Genomic DNA, 16,120 nt, shown 5'->3' on the forward strand with positions numbered 1-16,120 from the left:
CCTGACTTGGTTAAGTCATTCTCTTGTGTCTCTAGTGTCTTGGCAGTTGTTCTGGAATCTTTAGACACATTTCTCACTAGTTTTCTAGAAATCTTTCACTGCCTATCTCTACCAGCCTTGTTCTGTGTGGCTCTGTTCGAATTTCTTGATGATACTTCTCACTCCAGATCCCAACACCTGGACACGTTGGGATAACTTTTTTTATCCTTTTTTTTTTTGTGAAGATCAACAATTCTTTTTCACAAACTGATTTCTGGTTGTTTTTCGGCATAAATTGGAAGACAACCCTCATTTGGAAGTTGATTTTATGAAGCTCTGAGCATCACAGAAGCACATCATTGCACAGCGCTGGTTTGTGATATGACTCAATAAAAAGCTCAGTTTTTCAGGGGGATAATAATATTGATGATAATTTAATGCACGTCCCCACTTGCACCTTTTGTGAACCAGTGCTCTCATGCTGACTGATGCTGACCGGGTTATGAGACGTACAAGGTGTAATTATGTGCCTTAAACAAACATGTGCACATATTTATCTGAATATTTGCTCACGTTTCTCCCAGCCCAGAAACTCTCACATCAGATCAGCAACTGAGCAATAATGAAAATATAGTGAGTTAAACCCAGCATGGTCTAAAACATGGATGAATGCTCCCGGACTTACAGTTGTGTAGAGAAAAGCTACAGAAAGAGCTTCATGAGGAGCAGCAGCCCCCTTGTGGGCTTCAGATGGAATTTTTTATTTTTTATTTTTTTTTAAACTCAGTAGAGATCACGGCTTTAACCGATGAAGTGATAATCCTCTACAAAAGATGTCAAATCAGGTGCAAAAGTGCTTCTTTTCAAAAGAGGAAGGGTAGCGTCTAAGCTTAGTCCAGCCTGAGCTGTTTGGGTTGCTTTCCATTGCCATCTAGTGGCAACACTGCATAATCCTTGCCTCATAAAAGATCTTACAAACCAATTTAAAAGAAACCTACAATTAAAAGAAAAAAAAAACTGAAGGAAACACACGACTGAAAGGGAATAAAAGTATCTGTTCTCTTTTAGATAACATCTATATAAGAAATAAGTTTGATGTTGCCACAGGCTCTTTCATAAATTTAGCTGCGTGCCTTTAATTAAAGTGCTAAATATTTACAGAATTTTTATGCAATGCTGCTGTTTGATCAAGATATTAATATGATTAATGTGTGTGTATATATGTGTCGTTTTGCTAAAACGACATCACTTCCCAGTTTGCTTAAATAAGGAATAAACAGAGATGCTAAAGGTTATGGTCAAAGAAAATATTTGTGAGAATCTTTTCAAAGTGTGTATGTTGGCGAGTTTGCGTGCCGTATGTAAAGCTTTTATTTTGTTTAGCTTGCGCTGACGCCTTCATCAACTACATGTGCACATCTGCTTGGCATCCCTGTAAGTGTTTACTTTGTGCACACATAAAAGCACACATGTGGATAATGTACATATGTTATGCTTTTTCCTAAAAAGCATGCTTAAAAAAATCCGTCTGTGATCATTTCGTGGCCTTTAAAGTAAATTTACGAACCACAGTCAACTGAAATCAACCACGTTGTGTGCAGGCCGTCTTGCAACGGCACAGACATTCGAAATCGTACAGTCTGTTCAGAGCAATAACTGTGGCTTGCAATTATAGAGTAACCTTCATTATTTGTAATTATTTTTTTCCAACTATGGAAAAATTGTTTGGCCCGTAAACATCTGCTGCTTTCAAGAGCGTTAAATGACACTTTAACTGCCGCACCTGCATGATGTGCATATAATTACTCTTACAGTGCATTTGCTCTCATTTCTTTACATTTTGCTAGTAAAGTGGAGAATAGGTGCAGAGGTTTATCAAACCATTAAACACTATATATATGAAAATACAGTATATAACGCAAAAAAGAGAATTTGTACAACTTGAAAGTCAACATTTGGAATGACCACCTTTATTCTTTAACTCACCCTGAGTTCTCTCAGGCAGTTTTCTTGCTATTTTTTAAAGTAGTCTTTAGGGATATTTCTCCAGGCTTCTTGAAGATGATCCCATACTGCTTCAATAATGCTGAGGTCCTGGCTCTGGGGAGGCCAGTCCATGCACTGACAGTCTGTTTTGTTCTCATAAACAATTAGGCCACTGCCAGTCAAATGCTTTCTAGATGGTATTGATAGCCTGATGACACTTTTCTATCTTTTTTTTTTTTTTTTAATTTTGGGCCTGCCATTGCACTGCATGCTGAGATATGCCAAGTTTATAATAAGCTATTCAGCTAATAGCTCTTTGGGAATCACCTTGCTTATGTAAAAATATTATTTTATGTCTTTTAAACACTCTTTACTTTTCTTATAGATTCAATAATGAAAAGTCAACAAATTAAGTGTTTTTGGACAGGCTGCCTTGAGTCAGTAACCCTTTTATATTTTAATGATTAACAGGTTAGTATTAAGTGGCTTAACAAACAAACAAAAAGAAACTTTAGGAAAATGGTCAGGTAGATTGACTGGACTTAAAATGAGTGAAAAGGCAGCCAATGTCTGGATAATTAGAAGAAAAATATGAAGAAACGAGGGGTGGCTCAAGACTTTTGCACAATATTATAAAAGTACCACAACTAGCGGGACAAAGATTTGCTTTTCTGCACATCCAGTTAATAACACTAATATAGGTTGGACCATTTAAGCTGCTTTAACCTGACCAGAGTTGCAAGCCACTTTACAACCCACCTCCAACTTAATTCATGTGTCAATGCCATTTCTGTTGTGAATGCCAGCGCTGTTCTCACGTATTCACGTGTCCAAGAACAAAGTCATTAAGCCAGATATTTATTGGAAATAAAGTTCATTGTTAAATACTTGAATCTGTTGCCTTTTCACCATATTCTTTGTGTCTTACAATCACAGTGTGAACGCAAACTTAAAAATGTTTCCAGATGTGAGTCAAAATACAAGCGACCCGGTCAAAAGTCATGTTTGTGCCTGCTAAACACCCTTATTTATCACTTTCAGGAACACGGGTCATCTCAGTCTCCCGGAACAACCAAGCAAAACAATGGCTAAGTGGGAGGATTTATAACAAACAATGTCTCACTCAAATTGATTACTTGTCACCACAGGAAAACACATTGGAAATGTTACTAATAACCACTACCAACAGCTTGCTTCCTTCCAGTAAGCCATTTAAGTGAAGCAGCACACACAAAACCAGATCTATAATTACTAGTTATTAGTTTTAATAATTGCCTTTGAAGCTGATTCAAACAGTTAATAAAAGCATAAATAGCTTTGGATGGATTAGAGGAAGGAAGCTGGTGAAAATGCTGATATTGGAGTCATGACTGTCAAATGAGTGTCAAATTCCTGAAATGTTAAGTAACAAAAGCATGTCACCCATCTCTCACCATCTCTTTGAAGGCGTTCTCTATGGCTCCAATCACCAGGCTCTCGTGCTGGATCTTCTTCTCAGTAAAAAAGCGTGGTGGAGGCGGGGTGCTGCAAGGGGAGCCTGGTGCACCTGTGGCCCCGCGCAGGGAAGCAGCCCGGGTCAGGGCACGGTGAGGAGTGTTTCCCTGGAGGTAGGGATTACAGTCTGGCTCCTCGCCCAGCACGGTGGGGGGTGGAGATGCCAAGTTGCGCAAAATCTCTATGACGGCCTGAAGCTGGCAGGCGATGTGGTGTTGTAGCAAGCGGGAGGCGACAACTGCCGCACCTGAACCTGCGTGACCGTCGAACAAAGCCCAGTAGTGAAACACGAGTCCTTCGCTTTCCTGCAGGCGAATGGTGAGAACGCACAGAACAAAGGGCAGTTAACGGCTGAATCAAACATAATCCCATTAAAATACAGACTCATAAAGGAATTATACTGTTGCTGCATTTTAATCAGGATTAATTGATAGCTTCCCTTGTTCGACAACACATCAACACATCATGCTTTACATCTGCAGGAAAATCCCAGAAAGATCTCAAACATAGACAATAAAAAAGGGTTTTTTCAATTTTTCCAAAATTCCCCCTGGTCTTGTCATTTAATCCATAAATAGATACTTTTTAAAAACAATCTGACATTTGAGGAGAGGACCAAAAAAACAAAGCAAAAACATGTTGCTGAATGACTAATGCTGATAGGAGATCATGTAGTATGACTCATCAGTGAAAGACCAAGAACATCATGACTCATTGTGTCCAGTAACACAAGTGTTCCAGAGGTCAAACTTCCCTATCAGCTATCTGTGGGAACAACCTTATCACATCTGCATCAGAGCAAAGTCACCTTGGCATTACACATTATTCAGAATGCCTTGCAGAAATCTTGAGTTTGGAAGTAAAGCTGTGTGTTTGACAGTTTAGCCATTCGTAACACAACAGCACAACACGTAACACAAAATCCAAAATCCCTCTTGGGATATTTTTTCGCAATTTAGGCGAATGGGTAAACTGGGGTCAGATGTAGTCACACCCTGAGTTCTGAAGAAATTTTAACTTCTTGACGCTATGTCCTTGGACTGAACAGAGAACAAAAAGTATTGGGAGATAACATTTTCTGGAAATGTTATTTTACAAAGAAATGACTCAATATGAAGCTTTGGGGAGTTAATGATAAAGTTACCATGTGTTTCAGCTATTTACTCAGAGAGCCTCTCACAGTTTTGTGGAGGTGGCACTGACTGAACAATTTAATGAAACACAAACAACTGCCTTTTATAGTTTGATATTTTCTAAAACATCATCACATATGCTGGAATTTACTGTCTGCGAATACCAACAACCCAATTTCATCTTCTCTTAGTGAATATGATTAAGACAGTCCAAAACTCTGGACACATTTCTGTGTGGAAAACTGGTTTTGCAATGGATAAAACAGGCTTGTAACATCTTCTGGAATGGATTTCCCAAAGCCCAACCCTCAGCCCTCCTGAAAATGCTCAAAGCTGGGTCTGTGGCAGGAAACCAATCATTATGAACCCTACCAAGGAGGGTGGTCAAATATTCAGCCTTATCCAGATGGGTGGCTGTTTGATCATCCTTCTTGGGTGGTCAAATGTTTATGCCAAACAATTGTTGATGGCTACGAAAAGCATCTGGTCTAGGTACAGCTCGCTTAGGGCCGTTTAACAAAATATTACTGGGGGTGTACGTGTAATTTTAACCCATGTGGGGATACAAATCAAATTCAAACTTGTCCACCCAATTCTTGTTCTTTTAAGTCATTAAAGATATATGCCATACAATCATTTCCATGCCCATGATGAGTGCATGTGAACTTTTGACCACAACTATCTCTAAACAGGAACTCCCCCTAAGACATATTGCAGTCCTGTAAAAATTGCTGTGTTGTAACCAAACATTTCTGTTTGGAAACTGGCAAAGAGGAGAAGAGGTGAATCATCTGGCTTCCAAATGAGCCAAATCAGTGTCAAACAATATATGAAGTTTTTCATTTAATTTCATCAGAACAGATTTACTGCACATGTTGCATCCAACACACCAAATAATCCATTAAACAGCTCTAAGGACCATAAATATGGGGACAACAAACCCTCGCCTGTAAACAGTTTAATCCCAACTAGAAGCTGCACAGAAATCCTCTTGCTGTGCATTTAGTACAAAAAAAAAAAGAAACATTTTTTAAGACCAACTTTATTCTGCACAGTTGTTTACAAGTAGCTTCACTTGAGGTCACTGCAACCTATGTATGCATGTTAGCAAAATCTGTCAACATTTACAGTACAGGCTGTATTTGTGTGTTTGCATGCCGTTACCTCTCCTAGTCTGCTGTGCTCCATATGGAGCCCTAGGCCCTCTCCGTTGGGCAAGGAGTTGCGTCTCTTGGCGGTGGGGGTCTTGCTGGGTGTGGAGGGAGGGCAGTAGCTCATTGGCCTCCTTCTTGCTACTACCACCTCACAGCAGGCCTGGTCCTCATTCAGCGCACTCTTACCAGCATTAATAACCCTGAAAGATGGGGCACAATGTACAGGTTTAGTCATATTATAGGCAGTCACCCATTTTCTTGTCAATAGCCTTTACCAAAGAATGATTAAAAATCAAATTTGTCAACATTCAGCCAATATCATTTTTTTTTTCAGTTAAAGTCTTCGTTTCAAACATCAGATGCAACGCTTGCTGTGATTTCCCAGCTGTTTTCTGGAACGAGCAGTTGAACTAAAGCTGAAATCAGAAGCTTTTTTTGTGGGATGAAACAGCGCCGGGGTCTTTCATAGTTATTAAGGCTCACTGCAGGATTGCAACAATTAGTCAGACCCACTGCCTGCGGTTTCTATCTGCAGACCCAATGAAACAGCATGCGTTGTACGTTTCATGTCCCTGATGAAGATCAAACAGGAGCGCTTATTTGTGGTACTGCTCTGCTGGGAGTGTCCTGATGCATTGAGACAATCGCCTCTGGGTGAATATGAAGACTCTATTTGTGCTTAGTTGTACAAAGGGTACATGGCCAGCGCTTTGTGCATGTACGCAGTCCTGCTGAGCTTCATTTGTGCTTGTGTGCTTTAAAAAAAAAAAAAAAACAAAAAAAAACCCCAAAACAGGCAGACCACAGAGAGAGTTTGCAGAAAAATGTAGCCCACTAACAATTTAAAAACAGCATTGTTTTAAAGGCAAACCACACTCTTAATCTAACAGTTTTTAAAGTTGAAAAGAAAAACTTTTGTCTTCAGTCTGCACGATAACCACATTGTTATCTGCAGCCCATACTGGAGAATAACAATTTTTCTACATATCTTGGGAAATTTTGATCAAACATCACTGTGCTCATATGTAGTTTTGGTTAGTTTGTTTTTCCCCAGCTGCGGTTTAGTGGTGCAGCACTTAGCATTGTCACCTCACTGCAAGAAGGTTCCTAGTCTGAATGTCTTTTCTGGCTGGGAGCTTTCTGTGTGGATTTTGCATGTTCTACCATGTTCTAACAGGTGACACTAAACTGGAATGTAGCTAAACGGTATAAAGTATAACACAGTGTTACAATTTATTTTATGTGTCAATATTGTATCGATACAGGGACACTAAATATCGAGATTTTGTTTAATAAATGTAAAAACTCTGGGCATACTATGAAGAAGAGATCTCATCTCAGGCACCACCATCCTGAGATGATGCTAGCCAAACAAACTTGCATTAAATCCATACACTTAGCCTGACTAAGCTAGCTCCTAAATCAGTGCAAGCTAATGGTTTAGTGACACGTGTAAAAATAGGACAGCAACCTCCTTTGCAAATAATTGCTGCCTGATTTAAAAATGCAGACAGAGTCAACAATTTCATGTCTTTCATTTAATAGCTTATGGTACTGTCTAGAGACAAATGAGATAATTCAGGGTACGTTTTAGCTTGTGCCTTCGCTGCCACTAATAAGCCACTATTTTATGGTCATGCAGGGCAATTAGGGTTGCAAGTTAGGTCTACAGTTAAACAGTTTCATTAAACCCTTAGTTTCACAAAACCAAGTTGTCGATGGCCAGAATACCAAACTAATGACTTGACAACAATAGTCCGCAAAGTAAAGTTTGTTTCATGTTGGCTATATGAGTTTTTAAAATATATAATCTATATTTTTATTCACTAAAATACATTCACGGAGTGTTTTGTCCATAAGAGTCTTCAAAAGGTAGCTAAAGCAACGTTTGTGAACACTTTTACACATTTGAACCTGTGACAATGGATTCTTTCAGTCTGCTGGAACAATACAGAGTAGTATTATGTTTTGAGTTGACATAATGAATTTGTTTAAACAGTCTCCTATTAATGCCCAACATTCAGGCGACAGGCGACTCTTCTCCACACGCTACACGCCATAACTAAGCAGTAAAATCACCAACACTGTAAGAGTGAACCTTTTCTGCTTAAACTAAATGCTTCTTAATTTGAAGCACTCGTTTTCACTTGCTGTCTCAAAGGTCACTACACCAGCTGCATAACTGCTAACTCTAGATAATGTAATTGGGTCACAAATAAATGGTGAAAAAAAGTTAGACTGGCAAGTCTGGCCAAAATCCCTGGAGGCTGTTGTTGTTGTGTGTTTCTGTGTGTCTGAGTAGAGAAATTGGCATGTCTATTTATAGACATTATTGTCAGTTGCTTTCTGTGAGGCAGCAGCCTTGTCTGGTCCCCGGTCTCAAATGCTCATTAGCTTTAGTTAAAAGAGCCACGATGTGAGCATATACACATGTGTATGTCTGTGTATGCATAGTGCGATATAACTGATACTTTAAATTGTTAAAATACATAATGCAACAATAGCAAAAGTCTGTATAGTGTAAGAATATACATACACAGTATATGAACATTCTGAGGTTGAATAAAAAAATTCTTTTTGCCAATTTCTTAATAATATTTAGTTATGTGCCATTAGCGTTTGAGCTGTGCAGACCCCAGTGGTCAAAATCAAAGGCGTTTTTTTTTTTTTTCTTTAATTGCTTATCAATCAATTTGGTCCTAATGATCTCACATCATTGTCCTATGACCCCAGTCAAAGGCATCCAATTTCATCTCTACAGTTTTAATAGAAGGAATGATGAATACAGTTACTGCAGGGGTGGGCAACTCCAGGCCACGAGGGCCGGTGCACTGCAGGTTTTAGATATCACCCTGGGTCAACACACCTGAATCACATGATTTATTCGTTACCAGGCTTCTGGAGAACTTCAGGACATGTTGAGGAGGTCATTTAACCATTTGAATCAGCTGTGTTGGATCAAGGAAACATCTAAAACCTGCAGGACACCGGCCCTCGAGGCCTGGAGTTGCCCACCCCTGATGTAGTCCATCTATGTTAAATCTGTTGGTGGGATGAGGGTTAAACAATATATGGTGCAGATTAATGAAAGAATTATTAACCACAACACAAAATTATTTGGCTAACATTTCTGTAGGTGTCTAAAATGATCAATGGATTACCAGTAGGTTGTGGACTGTTGATTTGCTGGTGCCTGTTATATTTATTCCATCATTCCCCTTCCTGCCACAAAGTATTCTTGTGGTACTGAGAGAACTCCCGACTAAGGATGACAGTGCATAGGCTATAATGTGTCACTCACCGCGAAAGCTATCATGACCACTGGGTGGTCGTCAATGGCGATTAAACTTCTCTGCATTCCAACTTTAGCACCGCACCCACAGCAATAAGTACCCTCTGAGTTACTGTGGTCATAAAACACTCTGAGGCATCGTCCACATTTGAGTTTGTCAACAGAAGAATTCCAGGAAGCGTTTCTCTGCTTCATCCAATCTGCCTGCAGAAAACATGGTAATCGTCCACATTAACGATGCATTTAATTTAATGATCCCACTGTGTTACACGAAACACACAGCCCCCATTCCTCCCATTAGGAACATTAGGAACAAAACCTAATTTTCCCCTCCATTGTCAGACATCCAATGCGCTTTTTGTTTCTCCATCATCAGCAACAGATTTTAGAGCAGACATACCCCCCCACCCAAAAAACTGGAATAATTATCTGGTGAAGCACAATGGTTTAATACTGTGCCTCTAATCATAACAGGAAACAAACAATAATGAGGAGCTCAACAGTAAAACAGTCTTTTAAAAAAAGTCTAGATTTAACACTTCATGAAGATTTTTGGTTGGAACTGGGCCATCTGAATACAGAAGATAAGGAAATTTAACAAAAAAATTCTGAATGGACTGTAGGAATGAATGGGTTTGGATTTCTTCTTCAGCAGTAGGCACTTATTGTATCCATTTTTTATGATAATACTGAGAAATTTGCAGAAGTCTTAGCAATTTATAAATCAATGTACCGCTGATATCTGGTTGTAGCTTTTTCTGATAAAAAACAAACAAACCATGTTTTCTCCCCTGACATTACTACATGATGTTTTTGCTGGCAGCAAAGATGATGTAGTGCTAAAAGCCTGGGACTCCCAGGCTCTCAGACTGAATCTCTGATTAAGAAACCTGGATACTGGCCGGCGAGTAACAGGAGGAAAAAAAAAAAAAAAACCCAGCACCCCTGCTTGACCCTAAGTTGGTAAATGGATGGAGAGCTGGATACACTACCTCTCCTCCACTCAGACTTGCTGCCAGTCTTTCCCAGTGGTGAGTCACCACTGGTGACTCACGATACCAGAGTTAAAAACATACCAATTGGCCTTGACCAAAAGCCATTTTCTATTTAAACCACCATTAAAAAAGAGACATTAGTAACACTACATAGTGGCATAACATACTGGAAACAAAGTTTTATTCTTCGAATTAAGAGACTTGTCCCAGCTTTACTATCCTGATAAACTTGTTTATTGGATGATAAAAAAAAAGAAAAAGTTTAGGTCCCTGAAGCCTCTCACTTCCCCTTTAGTAGCAGCTGTAAAGTGGTTAATTTTTTTAGTACATCTCACACATTGAATTTAATGAGACTCAGAGTTATGGATGACATGGAAAATATTGTCTTGATAACATTCAGTGACGTTCTACAGGACTGTGGAAAAGTCTTGGGCTACTCCTCATTGATGTTTATTTTGCTTCCAGGGAGCCAGACTTTTATACTTAAAAAAAAAAAGTATTTTATTGTAATGGTCTTTAGAAGAAGCAGCAGGTGTAAAAACACTACACACAGTAGATGAACTTTATCTGAAAATCATCTCTCAGAGACCTACTGTTCACTGAAGCCTCAACAGAAATGGAAGGATGCAAATCAACAACAAAGGGTCTGATGGATTGGTAAATCCAATTTCTGATTGGCTCATTGGCAACAGCTTCATTTTCCAACGTGACAATGATCCCAAACACACTACTAATGTAGTAAAAGCATACCTGGATAGAAAAATACACAATGGAACACTATCCGTCATGAATTGGCCTCCTCAGAGCCAGGACCTCAACATTTTTGAAGAAGTTTGGAATCATCTTGACAGAGAACAGAAAAAAAAAAAAAGTCAGCCAACACCAAAAGAAGAGCTCTGAATGTCCTTCAAGAAGTCTGCAAAAATATCCCTGAAGACTAATTAAAGAAATTACAAGAGAGCTTGTCCATGAGAGTTCAAGTTGTGTTGAAGAATAAAGGTGGTCATAACAAATATTGGCTTTCAAGATCACAAGAATAATACAAATGGTTTTTAACCATCTATACTTATATATTTCAATATATGTTTGTATTTCAATCAATCATTGCACCTATTTTCCATTTTTTATAAAGAAATTAAGGGTGGCTTAAGACTTTTGCACAGTGCTAAAAGGCATCAAGAAGTCAGTTAATTCAGTTTCTTTGGCAGGTACATTTAGTTTGGTTGTCAAAGGAGCTTGCAAAGAAAAGCGTCTGGACTTCTTTAAGTTGCTTGAAGACGTTTCACCTCTCATCCGAGAAGCTTCTTCAGTTCTAAGGTCAAATGGTGGAGAGTCCCAGATATAAACCTAGTGGGAGTGACCCCCCACAGAGGGACAAAAGGACCCCCTGATGATCCTCTAATCGCCTGAGCCAAGGTGTGAAACTGGGCGTGGGTCCCAATCAGCCAGAATTTCGGGTGTGTTCATTGTGAAACCTGGCCCCACCTTATCATGCGAATTCCTGAGGTCAGATGGCCCAGGATGTGAGTGGGCGTTAAGGCGTCTGGGAAGGGATCTCAAAACTGGATTATAGATGGCAGAGAGTTGGTGTCGTAAACCCCCGCCTCTGTTCAAAGATGGTCGCTTTACGACCTTCACAGACATTTAGTTTGGTTCCAACAGCTAAAATTTACATCCCAGTTAAAAATTGGTGAATTGCGGATAGACCTTAGTAACCTAGCTAGCAAAGCAGCAATGGAATTAGCTGATAACTGACCAGCTCTACCCTGTCTACAGCTGCCTTTGGCAATTCTCCCATTTTAGTGGGCCTTTTTAACACTAATTAGCATGTATCTGTTTCCATGTGCATTACAGACTCTGTGGTTGCAGCTGCTAACAAAGCCTGCCAGCATTAGCGTCAGCACATCTATATATGGTCACTAAATATGGTCACTCCAGGCTCCAAACGACAGCCACAGCCAAAGTGCCTAAACTTGATGCTTCAAAATGTAATTCCACAAACGCAACAAAATGGGTGATGTGACTGTGTGTTATATATAAAGTTTGGGAATGGCAATTAAACCTGCACCAATTCCTACATATGTTCTCTTGCGTATTAGCTAAAACTCAGCCCTTGAAGCTGTTTATAGACCAGCTTGGTGATTTGTCTTTTTGTAGGCTTCATGTACACTGCTTCAACACGCATACATTTAAAGCCTGGTTAAAAGAACTCCTAAGCTGGGTGTGGAAAATCATTAATCATGGGACGGATAGAGCAAATGGTAAAATTAACAAGAGAAATTCGGTTATATGTCTACGTTTGCCTTGGAAATTTCTTAATCAAAAAAAAGGGAATGTAATATTTAGCTTATTAATTCCCAATGTAAAAAAGAGGCTAGAGCCCAAACGGCTGCTGTAATGAGAACACTGGAGGCTTTAATTACAGATAAATGCAGAGAGGAACTGAACTCATTAACCACACCGATCCATTCAGAGCCATCCATTCACACAGATCTGAGTGTAGCTTTGTGTGATGTGTTAAAAACAGGAAAAGAAAGTGAGGTGTGATCATACGTCAAAACTCAAACTTCATGTAAACAGAAAAATAATGTGCTGCTGGCCAACACAGGAATTTGTATAGCATATAATCATTATTTATCTCCAGCTTTCTCAGTATTATAACCCTATGGGGCAGAAAAGAAGAAAGGGCTAGATATTTCTAATTATCAGTGAGGCCACAAATTTTCCCCTCAGAACTGCCTTAATTCTTTGTGGCGCAGATTAAACAAGGTCCTGGAAATGTTCCTCAGAGACTTTGGTTCATATTGACCAGATAGCACAGCTAGCACACAGTTGTTGCAGATTTGTCAGCTGTACATCCATGATGCTGAATTTGTTGTTTCACCAGTCCATCTATTTTAAGAGTATATTCTTCTGCATACCTTGGTTGTAACAAGTTGCTATTTGAGTTACTGTCGCCTTTCAATTTCACCCAGAGGGGTGCTGCTTACTGGATATTTTCTATACTTTAAATGAGCAGTTTTTGAAATAATCAGGCCAGCCTGTCTGACACCAACAAGCATGCCATGGTCCAAGTCACCTGAGGCACCTTTCTTCTCCATTTTAATGCTCAGTTTGAACTTCAGCAGGCCGTATTGCCCATGTCTACATACCTAAATGCGCTGCGTTTCTCCCATGTGATTCGCTGATTGGATAGTTATGTTACTGAGCAGTTTCAGAAGTACCTACTGAAGTGGCCAGTGAGTGTAGTGTAACTACTTACAAATCCAAACCCCATTTAATGTTGCAAAGACTAACTGAGAAAAGGCAACATCGCTTAGAGCTGAGAACTTCTATGTTGAAAGACTGTAGCCAGCCTAGGGTTATCAAGTATACACTTACTACAGACATACTAGATCAGCGGTCCCCAACCCCCGGGCCTCGGACCGGTACCGGTCCGTGAGTCGTTTGGTACCGGGCCGCGAGAGTTGAGGCTCAGGTGTGAAATGTATGGTTTTCAGGGTTTTTATTGGTTTAAAGCATTATTTTGTCATCGTTTTTACCGTTAACTCTGTTTTCCCGTGTCTTTTCACGTGTGTTATGAATAAATCTTCTTTTTTTCGGTACCGGTACTAGTTTTATTTTGTTGTATTTATCTGCGACACCTTAAAGGCCGGTCCGTGAAAATATTGTTGTGCATAAACCGGTCCGTGGCGCAAAAAAGGTTGGGGACCGCTGTACTAGATAACCTCAGTGTCAAAGGTAGTGATTAATTAGGAGGGAATTCCTAGTTTGTTCTGAGGGTAATCGCACATGTATTTGTGTACCTTATCATTAAATGTTAACCAAACACTGCTCATAGCAGGTTGGAAGGGAGAGATTGCCAACTAGAACTCAACAAAGGGGAGGAAATGGATACAGCAGGGTGCGGCTGACATGGCAGTACCACAACAAAAGACAAGTGCTCCTGCAAAATCTAATCATATCTAACCACAATGGAAAGTATAATGCACCACAATGGTGAACACGCTCACTCAAAAACTGACCAATCTAGTTGTATGATCGTATGCATTCCCTTGTCTCAGCATCATGATACAGCATAAACTGCAGATTTGAGCTTCCATTAATTTTAGCAGGGTGTTCCAAGGGAGAGATTGATCCCCCCCCCCCCTTGTAAAAGCCACTCAAAAAGTTCAAAAGTTCTTAAATTTTCTGTAAATTGTGCTTACCATTCTCATATTCTGCACTCTAATCAGGGATTTTTTAAGCAATAGTTTCTAGTAAATCCTGATATGAAAAAAAGTATTGAAAAACAAATGTGTAAGCGCGCTTACAGTGTTAGCAGGGCCCTACGATTATTTGTGGAACCAGCACATGAGTCTTAAATTCACTGTAAGCTTTTATATAACATTTGTTGAGCGGCGTGTTTGCAAAGCTCCAGTGTAAAATGTGACATGACAGCAAGAGGACAGATGCTTCACGTGCCATCTTTGAAGGCGGCAGAAACGGCAAGCAGAAAAAACACAAACAAGAGTGTGCTCTGAAGGCTAGTCAGCTACTTCTAAAGCCAGAATATGAGTTTGCACTGAGCCACAGTGCATCTAGACCAGAGATGTCCAACTTATTTTACATTGTGGGCCACATACAGCCAATTTTGACCTTAAGTGGGCCAGACCAGTGACGTGGGAAAAGACCCATGGAAACAGGAAGGAAGGAAGGAAAAGTTATAAACCTCATGAAAATGCAGTTAAAAGCCACAAATCGATGCCCTTTGTTACTGATTGGAATCTGATTCTGTCCCTGAGGCCATATGTTTGACACCCCTGATCCTAGACTTTACTGACACACTGTAGCTTTGAGTGGAGCACTGCTGTAGATTAAATCCCAGATACTGCTGTTGGAAGGCGTTATCCTCTTGCACGTGAAAACCAGCTTGGGCTGTGATCCCTTGGATGCATGCTGTCCTCTACTTCTCAAGGCCACACTTAAGAAGCTGCACACAAAAAGGTTGTTGTGTGATCCCTAAATGAACCATAACATATTGGAGATGGATACAGGTCACAGGTCACAGTGCAGGTTCAAGTCCGTGCTCCTTGATTTGTGTGTCTAACAGGAGGAGCAGAAGGAGTAAATTGGAGGGATAAAGAGCTGAGTGAGCAGCTGCACGCTCTTAGGCCTCAGCTAAACCACATCATTTGGTTTATGTTAAATGCATCTGACACAGGAAAGTCAACAAGAATTGATTTTGAGGCCGACTGCATTTGTTTTACTTACTCAGCGTATCCGGTGGCCCACGGTAATCTCCTGGTTTCCTTGAGGATGAGGATGGGCCGAGCTATGTGATCAGCAGAGCACTCGATCTCATCCGGGGACAGTCCAAGGAAATCAGGTCTCATATATGGGAATTTCAGCGGCAGCTCGGATCCGGTATTGCCGCCTGACCCGGAGCTACCCCCGGCCATGATTCCCCCCATGAAACCGGCCACGGCGGACTTTACACGGGTGAGCATGTTAGTGGCGCGTCGCGGCGGGGTGTCCGTCGGCCGGTGCGGGGCGCCGCGGCTGCCTTTCCCCGGATTCCCCCCCAGCTCGGCCGCGCTTGATCGACGAAGGGCTGGACGAAGAAGACGACGAGGAGGAGGAGGAGGATGAGGCAATCCTAGGATGATTATGCTTTCATTGATTCAGTGCGGAAACAAGAGACACAGAGGACAGGATGGTGGAAACTGCAGAGATGCTTCAACTAAAATCCTGCACGCATCCACGGAAAGCAATTGATAACAGCTCGGCCGCCGTGAAAGCGGAAATGCACTGAAGATTAATGGTCATGTGACGCATCCATGGATGCACACTGGAAATAAAAAAACAAAAAAACCACAGTACGGACAGGAACCATGGCTACCTATACGCCCACCATATATATATATATATATATACATATATATATATATATATATATATATATATATATATACACATATATAGGGGAGACCGGGGATAGTTGTAACATTTTTGACATTTCTGTCTGTAAATTGGAGCTCGTTTAAGGTAGTGGATTCAAAATGTAATGCAAAGTATTTACATGTCTCGGCTATTAAATAGTGCAGC

At 40.4% G+C, this 16,120-nt stretch overlaps 1 protein-coding gene across 1 annotated transcript in view; it reads right to left on the reverse strand.

Annotated features, from left to right (window-relative positions):
* The window catches only part of LOC146689820 (protein phosphatase 1H-like), a 33,716-nt gene extending 17,909 nt beyond the window's left edge, over positions 1–15,807 (reverse strand). The window contains exons 1-3 of the mRNA XM_085436526.1: positions 15,287–15,807; positions 5,757–5,946; positions 3,399–3,764 (exon numbers count right to left, since the gene is read on the reverse strand). Of these exons, the coding sequence (XP_085292652.1) occupies positions 3,399–3,764; positions 5,757–5,946; positions 15,287–15,522 (792 nt within the window). The 5' untranslated portion in view covers positions 15,523–15,807. The remainder of the gene's footprint in view (positions 1–3,398; positions 3,765–5,756; positions 5,947–15,286) is intronic.
* Between the last annotated feature and the right edge of the window lie 313 nt (positions 15,808–16,120).

Source organism: Copadichromis virginalis, linkage group LG17 (genome assembly GCF_057382275.1).
Source record: "Copadichromis virginalis isolate Kocher_CV1m ecotype Utaka linkage group LG17, C_Virginalis_male_GT1.1, whole genome shotgun sequence".
NCBI classification, from domain to species: Eukaryota; Metazoa; Chordata; class Actinopteri; order Cichliformes; family Cichlidae; genus Copadichromis; species Copadichromis virginalis.